The sequence below is a fragment of the Erythrolamprus reginae genome, chromosome 11 (assembly GCF_031021105.1).
Source record: "Erythrolamprus reginae isolate rEryReg1 chromosome 11, rEryReg1.hap1, whole genome shotgun sequence".
In the NCBI taxonomy this organism is placed as follows: Eukaryota; Metazoa; Chordata; class Lepidosauria; order Squamata; family Dipsadidae; genus Erythrolamprus; species Erythrolamprus reginae.
Window position 1 is genome coordinate 33,060,794 of NC_091960.1, and position 23,081 is coordinate 33,083,874.

The 23,081-nt window shown below is 42.2% G+C and overlaps 1 protein-coding gene across 4 annotated transcripts in view; it reads left to right on the top strand.

The window, feature by feature from the left end:
• RPS6KA1 (ribosomal protein S6 kinase A1) overlaps window positions 1-23,081 on the top strand; it is a 110,708-nt gene that overhangs the window by 55,853 nt on the left and 31,774 nt on the right. For all 4 annotated transcript variants that reach the window (XM_070764258.1, XM_070764257.1, XM_070764260.1 and 1 more), the window contains 10 exons: window positions 934-1,050; window positions 1,900-1,981; window positions 4,795-4,875; window positions 6,502-6,581; window positions 11,895-12,001; window positions 14,324-14,361; window positions 14,517-14,659; window positions 17,028-17,098; window positions 20,590-20,678; window positions 21,522-21,586. In XM_070764258.1, the coding sequence (XP_070620359.1) occupies window positions 934-1,050; window positions 1,900-1,981; window positions 4,795-4,875; window positions 6,502-6,581; window positions 11,895-12,001; window positions 14,324-14,361; window positions 14,517-14,659; window positions 17,028-17,098; window positions 20,590-20,678; window positions 21,522-21,586 (873 nt within the window). The remainder of the gene's footprint in view (window positions 1-933; window positions 1,051-1,899; window positions 1,982-4,794; window positions 4,876-6,501; window positions 6,582-11,894; window positions 12,002-14,323; window positions 14,362-14,516; window positions 14,660-17,027; window positions 17,099-20,589; window positions 20,679-21,521; window positions 21,587-23,081) is intronic.

Sequence of the window (23,081 nt, forward strand, 5' to 3'; positions counted from 1 at the left end):
ATCCCAGGACTTGGACATTAAACCATAGTTAATTGTGTGAGTTGCCAACGGTTGAAGAAGGGTAGCTGTGACGCTTTCACAGCTGCTTGCTAATTGCTTTGTGTTTCTTTATTGTTTTTCACTGCCTTCAAGTCTGTTGTTTTGAACGTGTGCCCTCTGACTGCAAAAAGGGTGCTATGCTTTCCTTTTATTTTCCATTAAAACTTTGTTCTTGACTTTTCAAGTGTGTGTGTTTGAATTCATACCTTTGCACCTAATTTGGGGCTTGTGCCGTTGAGCCCGGCAGAACACCAACCAGTGGTGGTCCACGAGAAAATTTTGGTGGTCTGCAGAAAAACTATTTGCATTTTTATGTTGCACTAAAAACAGTGATGGGCTCCTAAGGGAACAGTCCAGGTACGCAGAACCGGTAGAAAAAAAACTGAATATTTTTTTTCGTTTCTTCCCTTCTGGGTTCTGGGTATGGTCCATGCGCCTTTCCAAAGAGGTGAATGTACTTGCATCCTATATGGCTTACTAGATGTTTATTGTATATTGGACGTGGCTTTGCAGCATAGACATTTTGTAAGGATACAGTAGTACCTCGAGATACGAGCTGCTCCACATGCGAGTATTCCAAGTTACGAGCCACGACGTGAGCGAAATTTCTGTTCGACACCCGAGCTCAAATTCGGGATATGAGCCGAGCTTCCACTAGGTGGCGCAAGAATCCTTGCTTCTGGTTATCTCGGCGTGAAAAACAAAGTCTAAAGGCATTCGTTCGAGATGCGAGTTGATCGACTTACGAGCTCGGGTCTGGAACGAATTAAACTCGTATGTCGAGGTACCACTGTACTGGCATCATTGACCTAAAGCGGTCAATCTTTCTATTTGCAGTGATGTGGGCCTTGCTTACCCTGTTTTTTTCTTTCTTTTTTCATCCTTCCCATTCAGAATGAAGGTTCTGTCCAAGAATATCCAATCACCTACCTTGTGAAAGAAGGTTCCGAGAAGGCTGACCTGTCTCAATTTGACCTGCTTCAAGTCCTTGGCCAGGGCTCTTTCGGCAAGGTGAGGCTGTCTGTTTCATACTGTGTGGGTTTACATTATAGAGCTCCAAAACTACTTCCCGTTTCTCTTCTACCCCACCCCAAAATTCTGCTAGACGTATCTATCTATCTATCTATCTATCTATCTATCTATCTATCTATCTATCTATCTATCTATCTATCTATCTATTCATTTATCTATCTATCTATCTATCTATCTATTCATTTATCTATCTATCTATCTATCTATCTATCTAATCTAACTAATCTATCTATCTATCTATCTATCTAATCTATCTATCTATCTATCTATCTAATCTATCTATCTATCTATCTATCTATCTATCTATTCATTTATCTATCTATCTATCTATCTATCTATCTATCTAATCTAACTAATCTATCTATCTATCTATCTATCTATTCATTTATCTATCTATCTATCTATCTATCTATTCATTTATCTATCTATCTATCTATCTATCTAATCTAACTAATCTATCTATCTATCTATCTATCTAATCTATCTAATCTATCTATCTATCTATCTATCTATCTATCTAATCTATCTATCTATCTATCTATCTATCTATCTATCTAATCTATCTAATCTATCTATCTAGCTATCTATCTAATCTATCTATCTATCTAATCTATCTATCTATCTATCTATCTATCTATCTATCTATCTATCTATCTATCTATTCATTTATTTATTTATTGGATTTGTATGCCGCCCCTCTCCGTAGACTTGGGGCGGCTAACAACAGTGATAAAAAACAGCATGTAACAATCCAATACTAAACAACTAAAAAAAACCTTATTATAAAACCAAACATTGCTGCTTCTCATCTAGATATTTTATGCGCAGGTCTACCTTGTCAGAAAAACCACCCCACCAGATAACGGCCGCCTGTACGCGATGAAGGTAGTCAAGAAGGCAACTCTGAAAGGTGAGGTGGTGGTCTTCCTGCATGCTTATGAATCCAAATGTACTGGCCAGCAGAATGCACGAGGGACCTTCGTTCACTTGGTTTTCCTCTGGCCCCGTGATGGCGAACCTATGGCACGGATGCCACAGGTGGCACTCAGAGGCTTTGACCTATGTCAGCTCCAGTGCACATATGCGCACAGGCCGGCTGATTTTCGCCGTTTTTCACCCGCCCCAGGTTTCAGGAAAGCCTCCGGAGTCTGTGGGTGGTGAAAAGCGGCCCAATGAGCCAACCGGAAGTTTGCTTTTCGAACTTCCGGTTGGTCCATTGGGCAGTTTTTCCCTTTCCTGATACCTGGGGAGGGTGACAAACAGCCCAACAGGTCTACTGGAAGTCCGGAGGCTTCACTGAGGCCTGCTGTGCGCAGCCATTGGAGGGGTGGGGGCAGCCCAGGAGGGTTGTGTATGCATGTATGTGGGGTGGGCATTGCATTAAGAGTGTAAGCACATACACATGCGCTATTGCCCATGCACATACCCTTTTGGCACCTGAGCATAAAAAAGGTTCACCATCACTGCGTCTAGCCCAGTGCTTTCAATTATTTTCCATTATTATTATTATTATTATTATCATCATCATCATCATCATCATCATCATCATCATCACTTACTTATTTATTGGATTTGTATGCCGCCCCTCTCCGAAGACTCGGGGCGGCTAACAGCAATAATAAGACAGCGTATAACAATAATCCAATACTAAAAACAATTAAAAACCCATTACTGTATAATAAAAAACCAAACATACGTACAGACATACCATGCATAAAATTGTAAAGGCCTAGGGGGAAAGGGTATCTCAATTCCCCCATGCCTGGCGGCAGAGGTGGGTTTTAAGTAGCTTACGAAAGGCAAGGAGGGTGGGGGCAATTCTAATCTCTGCGGGGAATTGGTTCCAGAGGGCCGGGGCCGCCACAGAGAAGGCTCTTCCCCTGGGTCCCGCCAAGCGGCATTGTTTAGTTGACGGGACCCGGAGAAGACCCACTCTGTGGGACCTAACTGGTCGCTGGGATTCGTGCATCAGAATTATTATTATTATTATTATTATTATTATTATTATTATTATTATTATTATTAATTAGATTTGTATGCCGCCCCTCTCCGAAGACTCGGGGCGGCTCACAACAATAAAAACAGTACAAATCCAATAATTAAAACAGTTTACAAACCCTTAATGTAAAATAACCAATCATACGTCTCATACAAACCATACATAAAACGGAAACGGCCCAGGGGAATCAATTTCCCCATGCCTGACGACAGAGGTGCCTTTTAAGGAGTTTACGAAAGGCAAGGAGGGTGGGGGCAATCCTAATCTCTGGGGGGAGTTGATTCCAGAGGGTCGGGGCCGCCACAGAGAAGGCTCTTCCCCTGGGTCCTGACAACATTGTTTCGTTGACGGGACCCGGAGAAAGCCCCCCCGCCAGGAAGAAGTAAATATTTTTCGGGGGCCCAACTCTCCAGTGGGATGATTGTTTGCAATATTTGGCACGTTTTCGCTGAAAAAACTCATGCGGCTTATCAGCGTGATTGGGGTGTAATGTGTTTACGTGACGTCTTAATTTATTTGGCTTCATGCTGTCCACTGCCAACATTTTTAGACATAGTAAACATACTGGTCTTTTCCCGTCTCCCACAGTAGTCTAAGTGAAGCCAAGCGGTACATATGGCTTCATCATATTTCCTTGTCATAGCTTTTGGGAGATTTACGTTTGTCTCATTATCTCCGTCTCTCTCCTCCTTTCTTTTCATCCCTGTTTAGTATTTTTCTACGGTGTCTCTTAAGGGTTTGTTATCTGCATTTCATATCTCCTGCTCTGTGCTGTGTGTGATTGTTCGGTACAACCCCCCCCCTACTCCCTGCACCAAAACCCCCACGTTCCCCTGGGTCACTGACATCGCTCTGCGTCCACCCCAGGGGACCCACCCCACTATTTGAGAAACACTGGTCTAGCCCAAGGGCTCTAAACTTCACAATTTTAAGACTTGTGGTCTTGAATTCCCAGAATTCCACAGCCAGCCATGCTGGCTAGGGGATTCTGGGAGTTCGAGTCCACAAGTGTTAAAGTTGCCAAGTTTGGAGATCCCTGCTCCGGCCACTATTTGATAATGTTCCTTTAAACCAGTGTTTCCCAAACATGGCCATTTGAAGATGTCTGGACTTCAACTCCCAGAATTCCCCAGCCAGCAAAGTTTGGGAAACACTGGTTTAAACAATGATTGACTCTGTGCTTCACCCATACGGCCCAGACGTGTTGTCAGACTCGGGGCGGCTCACAACAATAACAAAGACAATGTAAGAACAAATCTAATAATTTAAAAAACACTAAAAAAACCCATTATCAAAAGCAAACATACACACAAACATACCATGTATAAACTGTATAGGCCCGGGGGAGATGTCTCAGTTCCCCCATGCCTGACGGCAGAGATGGGTCTTAAGAACTTTACAAAAGGCAAGGAGGGTGGGGGCAGTTCTAATCTCCGGGGGGAGCTGGTTCCAGAGGGTCGGGGCCGCCACAGAGAAGGCTCTTCTCCTGGGTCCCGCCAAACGGCATTGTTTAGTCGACAGGACCCGGAGAAGGCCCACTCTGTGGGACCTAACCGGTCGCTGGGATTCATGCGGCAGAAGGCGGTCCCGGAGATATTCTGGTCTGATGCCATGAAGGGCTTTATAGGTTGGGGTTGGGCTTGGGCTCAATCTGGATCTTGGGTCTGGTGCCAGGCACTTTTTGAGATCTACTCCACCTGAATTGTCCTCTTCTCTGTCAATAGTGCGTGATCGCGTGAGGACCAAAATGGAGAGAGATATTCTTGTTGAAGTATGCCACCCGTTCATTGTGAAACTCCATTATGGTGAGTACAAGACTCCGTCTCCTTCTTTTTTTAAATCAATTTTATTAATTTTTAATAATAACAACAAATGCACACTACATAAAAGAACACCCAGCATCATTCATTCTGATCTCTCCACCAAAATGAGGGCGTACTTTTAAAATATTATTTTAAACCAAGAATATTTAAAGCCCTACATGGCATTGGACCAGAGTACCTCCGGAACCGCCTGCTACCGCACGAATCCCAGCGGCCGATAAGGTCCCACAGAGTTGGCCTTCTCTGGGTCCTGTCGACTAAACAATGTCGACTGGCGGGCCCCAGGGGAGGAGCCTTCTCTGTGGCGGCCCCGGCCCTCTGGAATCAACTCCGCCCAGAGATTAGAATTGCTCCCACCCTCCTTGTCTTCCATAAACTACTTAAGACCCACCTATACCGCCAGGCATGGGGGATTTGAGACACCTTTCCCCCAGGCTTATTATAATTTATGTTTGGTATGTATGTGCTGTTTGGTTTTTAATTATGATGAGTTTTTTAGTTTTTTTAATATTAGATTTGTGCCAGTATAATATTGTTTTTATGGTTGTTGTGAGCCGCCCCGAGTCTTCGGAGAGGGGCGGCATACAAATCTAATAAATTATTATTATTATTATTATTATTATTATTATTATTATTATTATTATTATTTACAAATTATAGAGTGATTCCAGTTTATTCTTTATACCTTGGTCTCGAATTCTACTGACCATAAAACCTGTGATCACCCTGCTCCCTCTTCCCAGCAGTTCTTTCACTGGGATCGGGACTCCGGTAGCGGAAAGGAAAATGCACGCGCATCTCCCTGCCCTAACATTTGCATGCACGTGCACGCATGAGATGTGGCTTCTGCGTAGGAGGATGCGAGATTTCGCTGATTTTTGGCGGGTTTTTTGCTTCTCCGCGTGCGTGGAAGCTAAGAAATTGCTGAAAATAGGCAAAATCTCAGGTGCAGGAGCATCCTTGCGTGAGATATAGCTTGCTGCGCATGCGCAGAAGCTGAATCTTGTGCCAGTGTCCGTGCGCTTGCCCACTAAGGTCCAGGAAACCATACCAGTAGCGGCTGGTAAGTGGAACCCTCGCCTGGGAGTGGTCATGTGATAACCCATTTATTTATTTGTTAAATTTATTAGCCACCGATCGGGAGCTACTCTAGACAGCTTAGAACAATAAAAAGGGAAGAAATGAAAAGAGTGTAAATATTATTATTATTATTATTATTATTATTATTATTATTATTATTATGTCAATACAACACAGCAAATGAGATTACTATGCTGAATTTTGTATTTCATCACCAGTCGGGCGCCTCCCAAGCACCTAGGATTACTATTATTATTATTATTATTATTATTATTATTATTATTATTATTAATTAGTTTTGAATACTGCCTTCTCAGAAAACCTGGGACGGCTCACAGAATAAATATAAAAATAAAGCGTACAAGACAAATCTAATACATTAAAAAAAGTACAATTAAAAACCCTATGTATTTACTCAATCTAACAGTCCAATCACACCATGCATCACACGATGCAGGCCACCGCTGCATAAGGGTTGCCCCCACTGTTGGGGGAATGCTGACCTCTTTTCCCCGCCTTGTATTTCAGCCTTCCAAACCGAAGGGAAAGTGTACCTCATCCTGGACTTTCTCAGAGGAGGGGACCTCTTCTTGCACCTTTCCAAAGAGGTGAGTGTACTTGCATCCTACATGGCTTACTACAGTGTTTTTCAACCAGTGTGCCATGGCACACTAGTGTGCCGCAAGACATGGTCAGGTGTGCCGCGAAGCCCAGATAGAAAGAAAGCAAGAGAGAGAGAGAAAGCAAGAGAGAGAGAGAGAGAAAGAAAGAAAGCAAGAGAGAAAGAAAGCAAGAGAGAGAGAGAAAGCAAGAGAGAGAGAGAAAGAAAGCAAGAGAGAAAGAAAGCAAGAGAGAGAGAAAGCAAGAGAGAGAGAAAGAAAGAGAGAAAGAAAGCAAGAGAGAGAGAAAAAGCAAGAGAGAGAAAGAGCAAGCGAGAGAGAAAGAGAACAGGAGAGAAAGAAAGAAAGAGAGAGAGAAAGAGAGAGAAAGAAAGCAAGAGAGAGAGAGAAAGAGAGAGAAAGAAAGCAAGAGAGAGAGAAAGAGAGAGAGAAAGAGAGAGAAAGAAAGCAAGAGAGAGAGAGAAAAAGCAAGAGAGAGAAAGAGCAAGCGAGAGAGAAAGAGAACAGGAGAGAAAGAAAGAGAGAGAGAGAAAGAGAGAGAAAGAAAGCAAGAGAGAGAGAGAGAAAGATAGGTAGGGAAGGAGAGAGAGAGAAAGACATAGAGGGACGTAAGGAGGGAGAGAGAAAGAGAGCAAAAAAGAGAGGAAGGAAGGAAGAGAAAGAAAGAGGGATGGAGAGAGAGAAAGAAAGAGGAAAGAAGGGAGAAAGAAATAGAGCGAAGGGGAAGAAGAGAGAGAGATAATGTTTTTGTCCAAACTTTTTTTAGCCCCCCCCCCCCCCCCCCCCCCCGCTCAATGTGCCCCAGGTTTTCATAAATGTAAAAAATGTGCCGCGGCTCAAAAAAGGTTGAAAATCACTGGCTTACTAGATGTTTATTGCATATGGGAGGTAGGCTTTGCAGTGTAGACATTTTGTAAGGATGCTGGCATCATTGACCTAAAGCAGTGATGGGCTCCTACGGGTACGGTCAGGTACGCAGAACCGGTAGGGGGAAAAAATTGCCAGATACACAGAACCGGTAGAAAAATCTTGATTTTTTTCCTTTCTGGGTTCTGGGTATGTTTTTCCTTTCGTAGTAAATGAGGTTGAATGTGTATAATTTTAGAAGAGCTGTGTGTGTGTGTGTTGGTGTGTGCGTGTGTGACATGGCCAGCAAGCCACACCCACAAAATAAGCCACACTCACAGCATGGTATTGAAAATATTTGCAGCCCTTCACTGCCTAAAGAGAGTAACAATGAAAGAGCTTGCAAGCCAGTAAGAGCTGGGAACGTTGTTAGTACCTGGTTCGGGCTGGAAAGTAACATTCAAAGCAAGTAAAGCAATGAAAAAAAGACCCTACAAAGACAGGGTTTGGAAAACATTCTTTGTAGAGAGTAACAATAAAAGAGCTTGCAAGCGCATAAGATCTGGGAACATCGTTAGCACCTGATTAGGGCTGGAAAGAAACTTATTCGGAGCAAGTTAGAGTAATGAAAAAACCCTGCAAAAACTGGAAAACATTCTTCGTAGAGAGTAACAATGAAAGAGCTTGCAAGCTGGGAAGAGCTGGGAACATTGTTAGAACCTGGTTAGGTCTGGAAAGAAATATTAGGAGCAAGTAGAGAATAAAGAAAAACTATAAAAACAGGGTTTGGAAAACATTCTTCGCAGAGAGTAACAATGAAAGAGCCTGCAAGGTAAGAGCTGGGAAGATCGTTAGCAGCTAGTTAGGGCTGAAAAAAACCTCTACATTCAGGGTATAAAATGCACCCAAATTATCAGCCTCTTTTACAGAGGAAAAAGGTGTGTCTTATACTCTGAAAAATATGGTAGGTGAAAACCACTGGATCATTCAGAATTGGTTTTCACCAGCCTGTGCCTATATGTTGGTTATTACCTAAAAAGCCCTTCATGGCACCGGACCAGATTATCTCAGGGACCGCCTTCTGCTGCACGAATCCCAGTGACCAGTTAGGTCCCACAGAGTGGGTCTTCTCCGGGTCCCGTCAACTAAACAATGCCGCTTGGCGGGACCCAGGGGAAGAGCCTTCTCTGTGGCGGCCCTGGCCCTCTGGAATCAACTGGAACCTACTCCCCCCAGAGATTAGAATTGCCTCCACCCTCCTTGCCTTTCGTAAGCTACTTAAAAACCACCTCTGTCGCCAGGCATGGGGGAATTAAGATTCCCTTTCCCCCTAGGCCTTTACAATTTTATGCATGGTATGTTTGTATGTATGTTTGGTTTTTTATATTAAGGGGTTTTTAATCATTTTTAGTATTGGATTATTATTGTATGCTGTTTTACGATTGCTGTTAGCCGCCCCGAGTCTTCAGAGAGGGGCGGCATATAAATCCAATAAATAAATAAAATAAATAAATAAATATGATATATCTAAATAAAACTGAGGAATTTACCTGCCTTGGAGTTCTGGGTACTATGGGTGTATTACTTGGAACCCTGACGGCATGGTAATTAAGTGAGCCTATGATTTGGTACAGGGTAATTGTGGCCTGACCCTGGAAGTAAAGGCTGATTTTTATTAAAAAGACCATAAATCAATGTCACATAATTGTGGGGTGCTACAACAGGCATAAATAGTGGCTGATTGCTGAGCACCCAGACTGAATTGGGGACTATTCTGTACGCTGTGTATTGTATTGCTGTTGTTGTGAGCCGCCCCGAGTAGATTTATTAAGACTAACTTAATCTTAATAAATCTACTTGGGAAAGATCAGAAGCAACGTGAGAAAATATTACTTTACTGAAAGAGTAGTAGGCGCTTGGAACAAACTTCCAGCAGACGTGGTTGGTAAATCCACAGTAACTGAATTAAAACATGCCTGTGATAAACATATATCCATTGTAAGATAAAATACAGGAAATAGTATAAGGGCAGACTAGATGGACCATGAGGTCTTTTTCTGCCGTCAGTCTTCCATGTTTCTATGTTTCTATTTATTTATTTTGTCCAATACATAATACGCATTGAAGAGAATAGATATGTAATAATATAAAAAAAGAAAAGAATAGAAGAAAAGATATAAATGTATAGGTGAACATATTTGAAAGGAAGAAAAGATAAATGAGATAAGGAGAGACAATTGGACAGGGGACGGAAGGCACACTGGTGCACCTATGCACACCCCTTACTGACCTCTTAGGAACCTGGAGAGGTCAATTGTGGATAGTCTAAGGGAGAAATGTTGGGGGTTAGGGGTTGACACTATTGAGTCTGGTAATGAGTTCCTTGCTTCGACAACTCGGTTGCTGAAGTCATATTTTTTACAGTCTAGTTTGGAGCGGTTAATATTAACTTTGAATCTGTTGCGTGCTCTTGTGTTGTTGCGGTTGAAGCTGAAATAGTCATTGACAGGTAGAACGTTGCAGCATATGATCTTGTGGGCAATACTTAGATCGTGTTTTAGGCGACGTAGTTCTAAGCTTTCTAGATCTAGGATTGATAGTCTGCTTTCATAGGGTATTCTGTTTCGAGTGGAGGAGTGAAGGGCTCTTCTGGTGAAATATCTTTGGACGTTTTCAAGGGTGTTGATGTCCGAGATGTGGTATGGGTTCCAGACAGATGAACTGTATTCAAGGATGGGTCTGGCAAAAGTTTTGTAGGCTCTGGTGAGTAGCGTGAGATTGCCAGAGCAGAAGCTGTGTAGGATCAGGTTAACAACTCTAGAAGCCTTTTTGGTGATATTGTTGCAGTGGGCTTTGGCACTTAGGTCATTTGATATTAGTATTCCAAGGTTGATATTAGTATTCCAAGGTCTTTTACTGAGTGGGGAAAGCAGTGGGCTTTGTTCCGGCAGTCAGAGCTGCCATCTTGACTTTTCTGACCCTTGTTAGCACTTAGACGTATATCCCGCCTCACAGTGCATTACAGCCCTCTCTAAGCGGTTTACAGAGTCAGCCTATCGCCCCCAACAATCTGGGTCCTCATTTTACCCACCTCGTAAGGAGGGAAGGCTGAGTCAACCTCGAGCATGGTGAGATCTGAACTGGTGAACTTCAACCAGCAGTCAGCAGAAGCAGCTTGCAGTACTGCACTCTAACCACTGCACCACCACCACTGCATATAGTCCTGCCCACTCATGCAACCCCTCCATCTGTCAGGGTCCCAAGTTAAATCAAAGCAATCAAAATTAAACTTGGAACCCTGACAGGTGGTAGGGGCTTGCATGGGGGTCACAGAAGTTAAATAAATGAAGTAGAAGTAGAATTCTTTGTTGTCCAAGTGTGATTGGACACACAAGGGATTTGTCTTTGGTGCAGATGCTCTCAGCGTACATAAAAGAAAAAGAGACATTTGTCAAGAATCATGTGGCACAACACTTAATGATTGTCATAGGGGTCAAATAAGCAATGAAGAAACAATCAATATTAATAAAAATCTTAGGATACAAGCAACAAGTTACAGTCATACAGTCCTAAATGGGAGGAAAAGGATGATAGGAATGATGAGAAAAACTAGTAGAAATAGAAGTGCAGACCTAATAAAAGGTTTGACAGTGTTGAGGGAATTATTTGTTTAGTAGAGTGAGGGCGTTAAATAAGTAAGTAAGTACAGTAAGTAAGATGCTTGGCTGCATAGCTAGAGGTATAACAAGCAGGAAGAGGGAGATTGTGATCCCGCTGTATAGAGCAATGGTGAGACTCCACTTGGAATAATACTGTGTTCAGTTCTGGAGACCTCACCTACAAAAAGAGATGGATCAAATTGAACGGGGCCAAAGACGGGCTACAAAAATGGTGGAAGGTCTTAAGCATCAAACTTATCAGGAAAGACTTCATGAACTCAATCTGTATAGTCCGGAGGACAGAAGGAAAAGGGGGGACATGATCGAAACATTTAAATGTGTCAAAGGGTTAAATAAGGTTCAGGAGGGAAGTGTTTTTAATAGGAAAGTGAACACAAGAACAAGGGGACACAATCTGAAGTTAGTTGGGGGAAAGATCAAAAGCAACGTGAGAAAATATTATTTTACTGAAAGAGTAGTAGATCCTTGGAACAAACTTCCAGCAGACGTGGTTGGTCAATCCACAGTAACTGAATTTAAACATGCCTGGGATAAACATAGATCCATCCTAAGATAAAATACAGGAAATAGTATAAGGGCAGACTAGATGGACCAGGAGGTCTTTTTCTGCTGTCAGTCATCCATGTTTCTAAGTCACTTTTCTCCTGTGACGTTCGTAGCTTCAAAAAGTGGCCAAACAAATGGCTGTAAATTAAGGACCATCTGTATGCGGACAGCCTTGTTTTTCTTTTCTGTATCGCTTGACCTGAACTGGCCGTTCTCTTTTCCTTCTCAGGTGATGTTCACAGAGGAGGATGCGAAGTTCTACCTGGCAGAACTGGCGCTGGGACTCGGACACTTGCACCATCTGGGAATTGTGTACAGGGACCTCAAGCCAGAGAAGTATGACCAGGCCAAAGGCTCATTCACCGGCTTCCTCCAGGTTATCTTACTTGGGTGGTGAACAGTGTAGATGGGCCTCCTCAATGGGCGCTCAAGGGGCCACTTACTCCTCCAGGCAGCAGAGTTTTACTGGCCGAAGAAAATATTTGTAGTTCAGGCTTGATCTGGGGAGATTCGGTGCTTTTTGAGTTTGGTGGTTGTCTTGCAGACTGGGCAACGTTATCAGTGCTAGAAGGAATGGAAGAGAACAACATAGTTCGGTGTGTGTGTGTGTGTGTGTTTCATCTTACAATAACAGTGGTAATGGAATGGAATGCCTTGCGTGAGAATTGAACGACCTTACATCTTAACTAGCACCCCATTTATGGCACTCAAAAGACCCAGAGATTACAACCCTTAAAATTTGGTCCCTAAATGCCCAATTTTGATAGGATAAGATAGGATAGGATAGGATAGGATAGAATATTTATTTATTCATTCATTTTATTTATTTTATTTATTTTATTTATTTTATTTATTTTATTTATTTATTTTATTTATTTTATTTATTTTATTTATTTTATTTATTTTATTTATTTTATTTATTTTATTTATTTTATTTATTTTATTTATTTTATTTATTTTATTTATTTTATTTATTTTATTTATTTTATTTATTTTATTTATTTTATTTATTTTATTTATTTTATTTATTTTATTTATTTTATTTATTTTATTTATTTTATTTTATTTATTTATTTTATTTTATTTATTTATTTTATTTATTATTTTATTTATTTTATTTATTTTGTTTATTTATTATTTTATTATTTTATTATTTTATTTGTTTATTTTATTTATTTATTCATTCATTCTATTTATTTATTTATTTGATTGATTGATTGATTGATTGATTGATTGATTGATTGGATTTGTATGCTGCCCCTCTCCGGAGACTCGGGGCAGCTAATAGCAATAATAAGACAGCGTACAATAATAATCCAATACTAAAAACGATTAAAAACCCATTAATATAAAAACCAAACATACGTACAGACATACCATGCATAAAATTGTAAAGGCCTAGGGGGAAAGGGTATCTCAATTCCCCCATGCCTGGCGGCAGAGGTGGGTTTTAAGCAGCTTACGAAAGGCAAGGAGAGTGGGGGCAATTCTAATCTCTGGGGGGAGTTGGTTCCAGAGGGCCGGGGCCGCCACAGAGAAGGCTCTTCCCCTGGGTCCCGCCAAGTGGCATTGTTTAGGATAGGATAGGATAGAACAGAATTCTTTATTCGCCAAGTGTGATTGGACACACAAGGAATTTGTCTTTGGTGCAGATGCTCTCAGTGTACATAAAAGAAAATGCATTTAGTTTCCGCTTTTCAGTCTATAACTGTAGTGTACCGTATTTTTCAGAGTATAAGGTGCACCTTAGTTTTTGGGAAGGAAAACAGGGAAAAGAATCTGCTTACCTGGTATTCACGTGGCTAGCTTCCTTAGTCTGGTCAGTTTCAGCACAATATTTTATCCCCCAGTTAGGGTATTTTATTCAGAGAGAGTAACAATGAAAGAGCTTGCAAGCCAGTAAGAGCTGGGAACATCATTAGCACCTGGAAAGAAACATTTAGAGCAAGTAGAGCAATGGGAGAAACCCTGTAAAGACTTAGGGCTTGGGAAACATTCTTCTCAGAGAGAAGCAATGAAAGAGCTTGCAAGTCAGTAAGAGCTGGAAAGATCATTAGCAGCTAGTTAGGGCTGGGAAAAAATTACATTCAGAGTATAAGATGCACCCAAATTATCAGCCTCTTTTAGGGAGAAAAATGGTACATTTATTATTATTATTATTATTATTATTATTATTATTATTATTATTATTATTTATTAGATTTGTATGCCGCCCCTCTCCGTAGACTCGGGGCGGCTCACTACAATAACAAGAACAATGTAAGAACAAATCTAATAATTTAAAAAATGCTAAAACCCCCATTATTAAAAGCAAACATACACAAACATACCATGTATAAACTGTATAGGCCCGGGGGAGATGTCTCAGTTCCCCCATGCCTGACGGCAGAGATGGGTCTTAAGAGCTTTACGAAAGGCCAGGAGGGTGGGGGCAGTTCTAATCTCCGGGGGGAGCTGGTTCCAGAGGGTCGGGGTCACCACAGAGAAGACTCTTCTCCTGGGTCCCGCCAAACGACATTGTTTAGTCAATGGGACCCGGAGAAGGCCAACTCTGTGGGACCTAACCGGTCGCTGGGATTCGTGCGGCATATACATCTACTGCTTTAATTTCAGCTATTATAGCTTATTTGTTTTGTTCTGTTGTGTTTTTCCCCATAGTATTCTTCTTGATGAAGAAGGACATGTCAGACTTACAGGTATACTATCTCCTGTTTTCTTGTTGCTACTTCTAGTACTTGATTTAAAACAAAAACCAAACCTCCCACCTTTCCTTTCCCTTATTTTCTGGTGCTCTTCATTCCCCCAACATCAATTGATCTTTTCCCCTCCCCAATCCGTGTCTCTCTTGCAGACTTTGGTTTAAGCAAAGAAGCCATTGACCACGAGAAGAAGGCCTACTCTTTCTGTGGAACCGTGGAGTACATGGCGCCAGAAGTAGTGAATCAAAAGGGCCACACCCAGAGCGCAGACTGGTGGTCCTACGGAGTGCTAATGGTACAGTTTCTGTCGTTTTGTTACTGGCTCAGATGCTCTCAGAGAGGGAACAGCATCGACCGTATTTTTCAGAGTATAAGACGCACCGGAGTATTATTATTATTATTATTATTATTATTATTATTATTATTATTATTATTATTATTATTAATTAGATTTGTATGCCACCCCTCTCCGAAGACTCGGGGCGGCTCACAACAATAATAAACAATATATAACAAATCTAATAATTTAAAAGAAACACTAAAAATCCCATTATTAACCCAGTACAAATCCAATAGTTAAAAGAATTTAAAACCCTTAATATAAAAGCAATCATACGTCTCATACAAACCATGCATAAAACGGAAACGGTCTAGGGGAATCAATTTCCCCATGCCTGACGACAGAGATGTGTTTTAAGGAGTTTGCGAAAGGCAAGGAGGATGGGGGCAATCCTAATCTCCGGGGGGGAGTTGATTCCAGAGGGTCGGGGCCGCCACAGAGAAGGCTCTTCCCCTGGGTCCTGCCAGACGGCATTGTTTCGTCGACGGGACCCGGAGAAGGCCAACTCTGTGGGACCTAACCGGCCACTGGGATTTGTGCGGCAGAAGGCGGTCTCGGAGATATTCTGGTCCGATGCCATGAAGGGCTTTATAGGTCATAACCAACACCAAAATAGGGGAAAGAATCTGCCGACCAGGTATTCATCTGGCTAGCGTCCTTAGTCTGGTCAGCTTCAGCCCATTATTTTATCCCCTGGTTAGGGCTTTTAAAAAAAACTTTATTCATAGAGAGTAACAATGACAGAGCTTGCAAGCCAGTAAGAGCTGGGAAAATCATTAGCACAGGGTTAGGGCGGGAAAGAAACATTGGGAGCAAGTTAGAGCAATGAAAAAAAAACCCTGCAAAGACTTAAGGCTTGGAAAACATTCTTGACAGAGAGTAACAATGAAAGAACCTGCAAGGTAAGAGCTCGGAAATTGTTAGCACTGTAGTGTACCATATTTTTCAGAGTATAAGATGCACCTTAGTTTTTGGGAAGGAAAATAGGGACAAGAATCTGCTTACCAGGTATTAATCTGGCTAGCATCCTTAGTCTGGTCAGCTTCATCGTATTATTTCATTCCCTGGTTAGGGCTTTTTATTCAGAGAGAGTAACAATGAAAGAGCTTGCAAATGCTGGCTGGGGAATTCTGGGAATTGAAGTCCAAATATCTTCAAGTTGCCAGGGTTGGGAAACAGTGATCTACAGCAGTGTTTTTCAACCAGTGTGCCGTGGCACACTAGTGTGCCGCGAGACATGGTCAGGTGTGCCGCGAAGCTCAGCAAGAGAAAGAAAGAAAGCAAGAGAGAGAGAGAAAGAGAGAGAGAGAAAGAAAGCAAGAGAGAAAGAGAGAGAGAAAGAAAGCAAGAGAAAGAGAGGCAGGGAAGGAGGGAGAGATAGAAAGAGAGCAAAAAAGAGAGGAAGGAAGGGAGAAAGAGGGATGGACAGATAGGGGAAGAAAGGAAGAGAGAGAAAGAGGGAGAGAAATAGAGTGAATTTAAACATGCCTGGGATAAACATATATCCATCCTAAGATAAAATACAGAAAATAGTATAAGGGCAGACTAGATGGACCATGGGGTCTTTTTCTGCCGTCAGACTTCTATGTTTCTAGTGAAAGGGAGGAAGAGAGAGATATAATTTTTTTGTCCAAACTTTTTTTAGCCCCCCCACTCTCCCCCCCCGCTCAATGTGCCCCATGATTTTGTATATGTAAAAAATGTGCCGCAGCTCAAAAAAGGTTGAAAATCACTGATCTACAGTACTTGTTAATAAAAAATTGAGCAAGGATGGGTTTTAGCTAAATATGTGCTGCCCTCTTGTGGCGTTTTCCTGTAAAGGTGGCCTGGCTCAAAAGGTATCAGTTTCTATTCTTTGATTTGAATAATGGAGGACGAGCTCCTTCATACAGGTCGTCCTCAACTTGCAGCAATTCATTTAGTGACCGTTCAGCTTTACCATGGCACTGGGGGGGAAAAGTGACTTATGACCATTTTTCACACGACTGTAGCAGCATCCCTTTCGTCACACCATCAATATTGAGACACTTGCGAGGAAGCAAAGAAACTGCCAATTTTTGCCCAAATCTCGCTGCTGCAAGGACATCAATTTGAAATTTCGGCTGTTGGAATACACAGATGTGGTCACATGTAAAACTATATTACCAAGAGTGCAATTTCACTACATTTCCCCTAATACAATGTCTTAAAGAAATATGTCTTAATACAACCCAACTGTTTCTGTCTGTGGTGACAGCACAGTGTTCTTAATAAAACAATGGTGGCGAACGCAGTGGTTGGAATTCCCTGGCTCATTGATTTTCTTATGTGTTATTCCTTGCAGTTTGAGATGCTGACGGGGTCTTTGCCATTCTGTGGGAAGAACAGGAGGGAAACGATGTCACTCATTGTCAAGTAAGTCTTAGCATGCAGACCCTGCAGAGTGGTGACCTCAAGTCAGTGAAGGGCTGCATTTTTTTTTACTACCCTAATGTGGGCGTGGCTTATTTTGTGAGTGTGGCTTGCCGGCCATGTGACCAGGTGGGAGTGGCATGAGAATCATGTGATGGGGTGGCTTAAAGGTCATGTGACTGCCTTGAAGGTGGCCAACTTGATGTCACTCACATCAAGGGTAATTCACAGGTACAAATTTCAGACACACACACGTTTGAAAATTCAAAACAATGTTCTTTATAATGAAAATCCACTTAAACCAAGCCCTCTTTTGGTATAGCAAAGAGCACTCGTCTCCAAACAAACTGGTAATTTGTACAAGTCCCATATCAGTTCTGAGATACTTAGCTTGCAGCTGTGAGGCAATTCACAGTCCTTCTTTCACAAAGTGAAACACACTTTGCTCTGGTTTAGTTTCAAAGCGGGGGAAAATCAGCACACAAAAAGTCAAAGTCAGTAAAGCAGTCACGAAACACAACAATCAGATAATCCTCCACAATGGCCAAACCCACAGGCTGCTATTTATAGCAGCCTCACTACCACAGCCCCACCCAACCACAGGTGGCCTCATTTTCTTTGATAATACTCTCTCAGTTGTTGCTGCCTATGCATCGCTCTCCGCATGCGTGGCTGTATCATTAACTCTTGTTCTGAATCCAAGGAGGAGCTAGAGAATTGATCTCCTTCTGAGCTGTCTGCCACACTCTCCTCCTCCCTGTCACTCATGTCTTCTTGGTCAGAGGAGCCTTGATCAGCAGATTCCACCGGGGGCAAAACAGGCCTGCAGCATGTGGATGTCTCCCCCACATCCACAGTCCTTGGGGCAGGAGCTGGGCCAGAGCTAACCACAACACTATATAAACTGGATGTGTATGTACACACACACGCACAGCTCTTCTAAAATTATACACATTCAACCACATTTGCTGCAATAGGAAAAACATACCCAGAGCCCAGAAGGGAAAAAAAGAAAAAAATCAAAGATTTTCTATCAGTACCGCATACCTGACCAAAACCTTTCTACCGGTTCTGCGTAACTGCCCATCACTGCCTCAATTTGACCCCTGGTTGGTGAATTGTTTCTTTGGAAAGAGGTGGAAACTGATGAAGGTCACCTGGTACTTTTGTGCACTTAGACAAATCTTCATTGTCTCTCTGAGCTTTAATAGATGTTACCATCTATACTTAAAAGAAAAAGTTGTTGACCATCCTGACTGTGGTCAAAACTCCCAAAGGAAGGGTTTGAATATTTGCTTTAAAGAAGTCAAAATAACCCCCGTGAATTCCACCCCCCCAATTATTTTTCCCCCCAATAAATTTTGTTTGTTTTTGGTCTTTCAACCTCTCGTGCCGTGAGCATTTTGCTTTCTGAATTTCATACATCCGTACAATATTCTTAACAATATTTTTTTGTTTTTGAAATAATTACAATCCATTATCATTTCATTTTCAATACATGTTGTGATTCAGCCTGAGGCTGCTCAGGGACCAGCTGTGTCTTTGCTGGCTCCATGCCCGGAGGAGGATGACAGCACAGAGGAGGGGGCTGAACAGTCGGACGGGGGAGAGGAAAATCAGGAATGGGATGAAGGAGAACAGCATGAGAGCCTCTGGGGGGGGGGCTCTCCCCAGCCAGTAGCTTGGAGTCATTAGGTGATGACGCACAAGCTGTCATTGACATGAGACAGCGACGTTCAGAGCAACGAAAGGAGCAGTTAAAGAGATATTTTCACCATTGAAGTAGAAACAGCTGGGTTTGGGTGTGGTCCTCATCAGCAGGGTTTAAAAGGCAGGCAAGCCCTTTAAGCCATGTGGAGTGTTATCAGCTTGGTGTGGCGTTATCCTGTCTTGTTTCTCGGCGTCTCTGTTCCTGGCTTGTGGCCCAGCAGTTTGGAAGACCCGTGGGAGGTATAGGTCTGCTATCTACAGCCTTGGCTTGGCAGCAAGAATTCTGTATTGCTGCATGGACTTTTGCCTTCGTGGATATATCTGAAGATACAGCATTTTCCTGTTTGTAAGGACATTTTCTGTTACCTGTGTTTTTCTTGAATTTTATAAAACTGCCTTTGCCTTTTACCAGTGTGTCTGGCTTCTCTTTTTGGGGTTGGTATTGGCTTCTGGAGTGACCCAGACAGAACAATACGTCTCTCCCATTTCTTTTCCTCTTAATATATGTCTTTCCCCCCCCCTCTTATGTTATCCCTATTTTAATTCCAACAATCAAAGATGTGGTAATTTCCCAACTTATATATTTCTAATACTAATATATTTTACTCCACTTATTTCCTAAACAATAATTTAAAAAATCAATTTATAATTTCTTTATCCTCTTTTCCACATCATTGCTTTTTAGTACAAACTTAATTTTATCTATCACTATATCAATATTTCTAACAATCATTCAACACTAATTTTTGTCTCTTATATCCTATACAAAACATATTTCAAAGTTACTCATTTCCAATCTTCATCTTTTCTTCTATTTTTTAGTCTTCATCTTTTCTTATGTTATTTTATAACTTCATTTCCACACCATATTATTGACTGTCAACCTCATGGCCACAAAATCCAGCTGTACTGATCCACTTCTCATTAAATATAGAAACATAGACGGCAGAAAAAGACCTCATGGCCCATCTAGTCTGCCCTTATACTATTTCCTGTATTTTATCTTACAATGGATCTATGTTTATCCCAGGCATGTTTAAATTCAGTTACTGTGGATTTACCAACCACGTCTGCTGGAAGTTTGTTCCAAGGATCTACTACTCTTTCAGTAAAATAATATTTTCTCATGTTGCCTTTGATCATTCCCCCAACTAACTTCAGATTGTGTCCCCAATATGTTGAATTTCAGTTCTTGTTATGAAGGAGTAGGGACATATGGAGACAAGCTGTCATCCTTCTCCAGCAGCATGGGAGCAACATGGGCACCGGCGTGTTTATGGATGCCAGTGTGCCTTGGCATCTGCTAGACTTGACTTTAATTTCATGAAGTGTGTTTATTTACCAAAGTGAGGCTACAAAACCCTTCCAGCATCGTTTTTGTTTCCGAGAATGTGTTGGATCTCACAGGCACCAATGACATTCTTATTCTTAGAAGGTAAAGTTGGAAAGTGACCTCAGCTCACTGCTTTGAAGGGGTTTTTTTGCACAGAGGGTTTTAAGAAGAAAAAAAATTGACATAGATGTACCCGTACCCTCTTTCCCCGAAAATAAGACGTACCCCGAAAGTAAGGCACGTCAGAGGTTTTGCAGAATTTGCTAATATAAGGCACCCCCCGAAAATAAGACTTGGTCAAGTTTACATACGGTACGATGGAAAAACATACGGTACCATTCAAAGCTGTTCATAGCGGTACTGTAATAATGAGGCGTCCCCTGCTGGCCCCTTCCATCGCTTTGTACCGTCCAGTACACTCACAAAAATAATATGTGTCTTTTTCATTTAGCGCAAAGCTGGGCATGCCCCAATTTCTAAGCTGTGAAGTTCAAAGTCTTCTGCGAGCCCTTTTCAAGAGGAACCCAGTCAACAGGTTAGGTAAGAGTTTTGTGCTAGTTTTGCAGCTGAGCATCTTCACAGTGTGTGACCATTGGTGACGCAAGGGAGTCCAATGGACCCCAGTAGATCTTTCAGCAGGCTTTCTGCAAAGCACGATGCTGTTAAAAGCACTCAAGACGTTGAATCCTAGCACCCAAACAAATAGGATTCTGCTGCTGGGGTGGAAAGGCACATTCTTTACGAGGGGTGGACAACTATGGCAACTTCATAACCTGTGGTCTTCAACTCCCAGAACTCCTAAATCATGAGCCAATGGGAATTCTGGGATTCGTTATGAATGGTCAGCACTAAGGAGGCAAAAAGCCAAAAGTAGGGTGTATTAATTATATTAGTCAATTATAAAAGTTATGATATTGACTTTGTTTAAATTAATAAACTTTAAAATGGCAATTAATAGAAAACATGATTTGTATCCATTTAGCAATTTCAAAAATGATTACAGTAAGGCAGAAAAAAGCCCGACAAGAATATGTATAAGACAAATAACCATAGCAATCAATATGTCTATAGAAAGAACCGCAAAACGATGCAGTGATATGATGTAATGTTTTTAAAATTTATATGTGTCTTTGTTATCATTTTGTTAAGTGTTGTTATTGTTATTGTTTTCTTTTTTTCTATCTTGTATTGTTTTTAATGTGTATAAATCAATTGAAATAATAATAATAATAATTATTATTATTATTATTATTATTATTATTATTATTATTATGTTTAAAAAAAGAATTATGGGAGTTGAAGTCCACGAGTCATACAATTACCATGGTTGCCCACCTTTGTGGTGTGTAGAATTTGTCCAAAAGAGTGTACTTTGCTTTGCAGGATCTGGTCCAGATGGTGTTGAAGAAATCAAACGTCACTGTTTCTACTCTACCATTGACTGGAATGTGAGTATATGAACTGTTTTGGTCTGCTTCCCATTTCACTTGGTAGGATCTTAAAATTCCGGTTTCAGCCATAGGTAGTCAACGACCATCGTTGGCATAAAAAATACACTCTTTAATTCTATGCATACAGTGGTACCTCTACTTAAGAACCGGGTGTTCAAGATTTTTTTGGCCTCTTCTTAAGAACCATTTTCTACTTAAGAACCAGAGCCCGGAAAAATTTCCCAGGAAATTTGAGAGTGGCACAAAGGCCCGGTCAGTTTCCTGCTATTCCCCCTCTAATCCCGGCCATCTCGGGCTTTTCTGGGCTGCCAGAGGAGCCTTTCAGTGGCGCTTAAGGAGGCTTTGGCAGTGCAGAGCGAACAAAGAATTTTCCTTTCTCTGGGCGCTTAGGGAATAGACCTCTGCCAGTGCCCAGGGAAAAGAAACCCTCCCTTCGCTCTGGGCAGCAACTGTTCTCCTCTTCCTCTTCCTCCTCCCACCCAAATTCTGAGCTTTTATTTCTTCCCTAATGGATTTGCACACATTATTTGCTTTTACATTGATTCCTATGGGAAAAATTGCTTCTACTTACAAACTTTTCTACTTAAGAACCTAGTCACGGAACGAATTAAGTTCTTAGGTAGAGGGACCACTGTATATGCCAATATGTGTGCATACATACCCTGTTTCCCCGATAGTAAGACACCCCCGATTGTAAGACGTATCAGGGGTTTCAGGGGGGTCGGCTAATATAAGCCGTACCCCGAAAGTAAGACATATGTCTTACTTTCGGGGAAACACGGGGGTATTGCCGGGGGGGAGCCCGATGACGTCGCTTCCAAGCTCCCCGCGCGCCCCCCCTCGCCTCGCCGTGGCGCCACCGCCTCTTCCTCGGCTTGGCAAAGCGAAGGACGGCGCTGGTCCGAAGCGAGCCGAGCGGGCGGCGGCTTGCAGCGAAGGCGCTCGTCCCAGCAACCGAGTCCTGCCGAGGCTCGGCTGCAAGCAGCCAGCGAGGCCGACCAGCTCCGAGGCGAGCGGCCGGAGCTGCGCCTTCCTTTGCCCGCCTCCTTTCCGGCAGGCAGGTGGGGCTGCCCAACTGCGCAGAGCGGCTCCTCCCCTCCAGACACACGCTTCCCCGACACGCGTCTGTGGCTCCACGCGTGCACACCGCTTGGAGCCCTGAGGTTGAACTTGGAAAAGGGCTCACGAGGCTCCTGTCCCGCGGCTGCCCTTCTGGACTCTGGGGAGATGCCTTCGGGAACGCGACCCTTTCAATTTTTTTCCAATGTAAGACATACCCCGAAAGTAAGACGTAGTGGGGCTTTTGGGGGTAAAAAGAAAGTAAGACACTGTTTTACTTTCGGGGAAACACGGTATTACACTACAGGCACACAAAAATATACATTATGTACTATATAAACTGTACGTGTATGTACACAGCTCTTCTAAAATTATACACCTTCAATCTCATTCACTGTGATAGGAAAAACATACCCAGAGCCCAGAGGGGGGG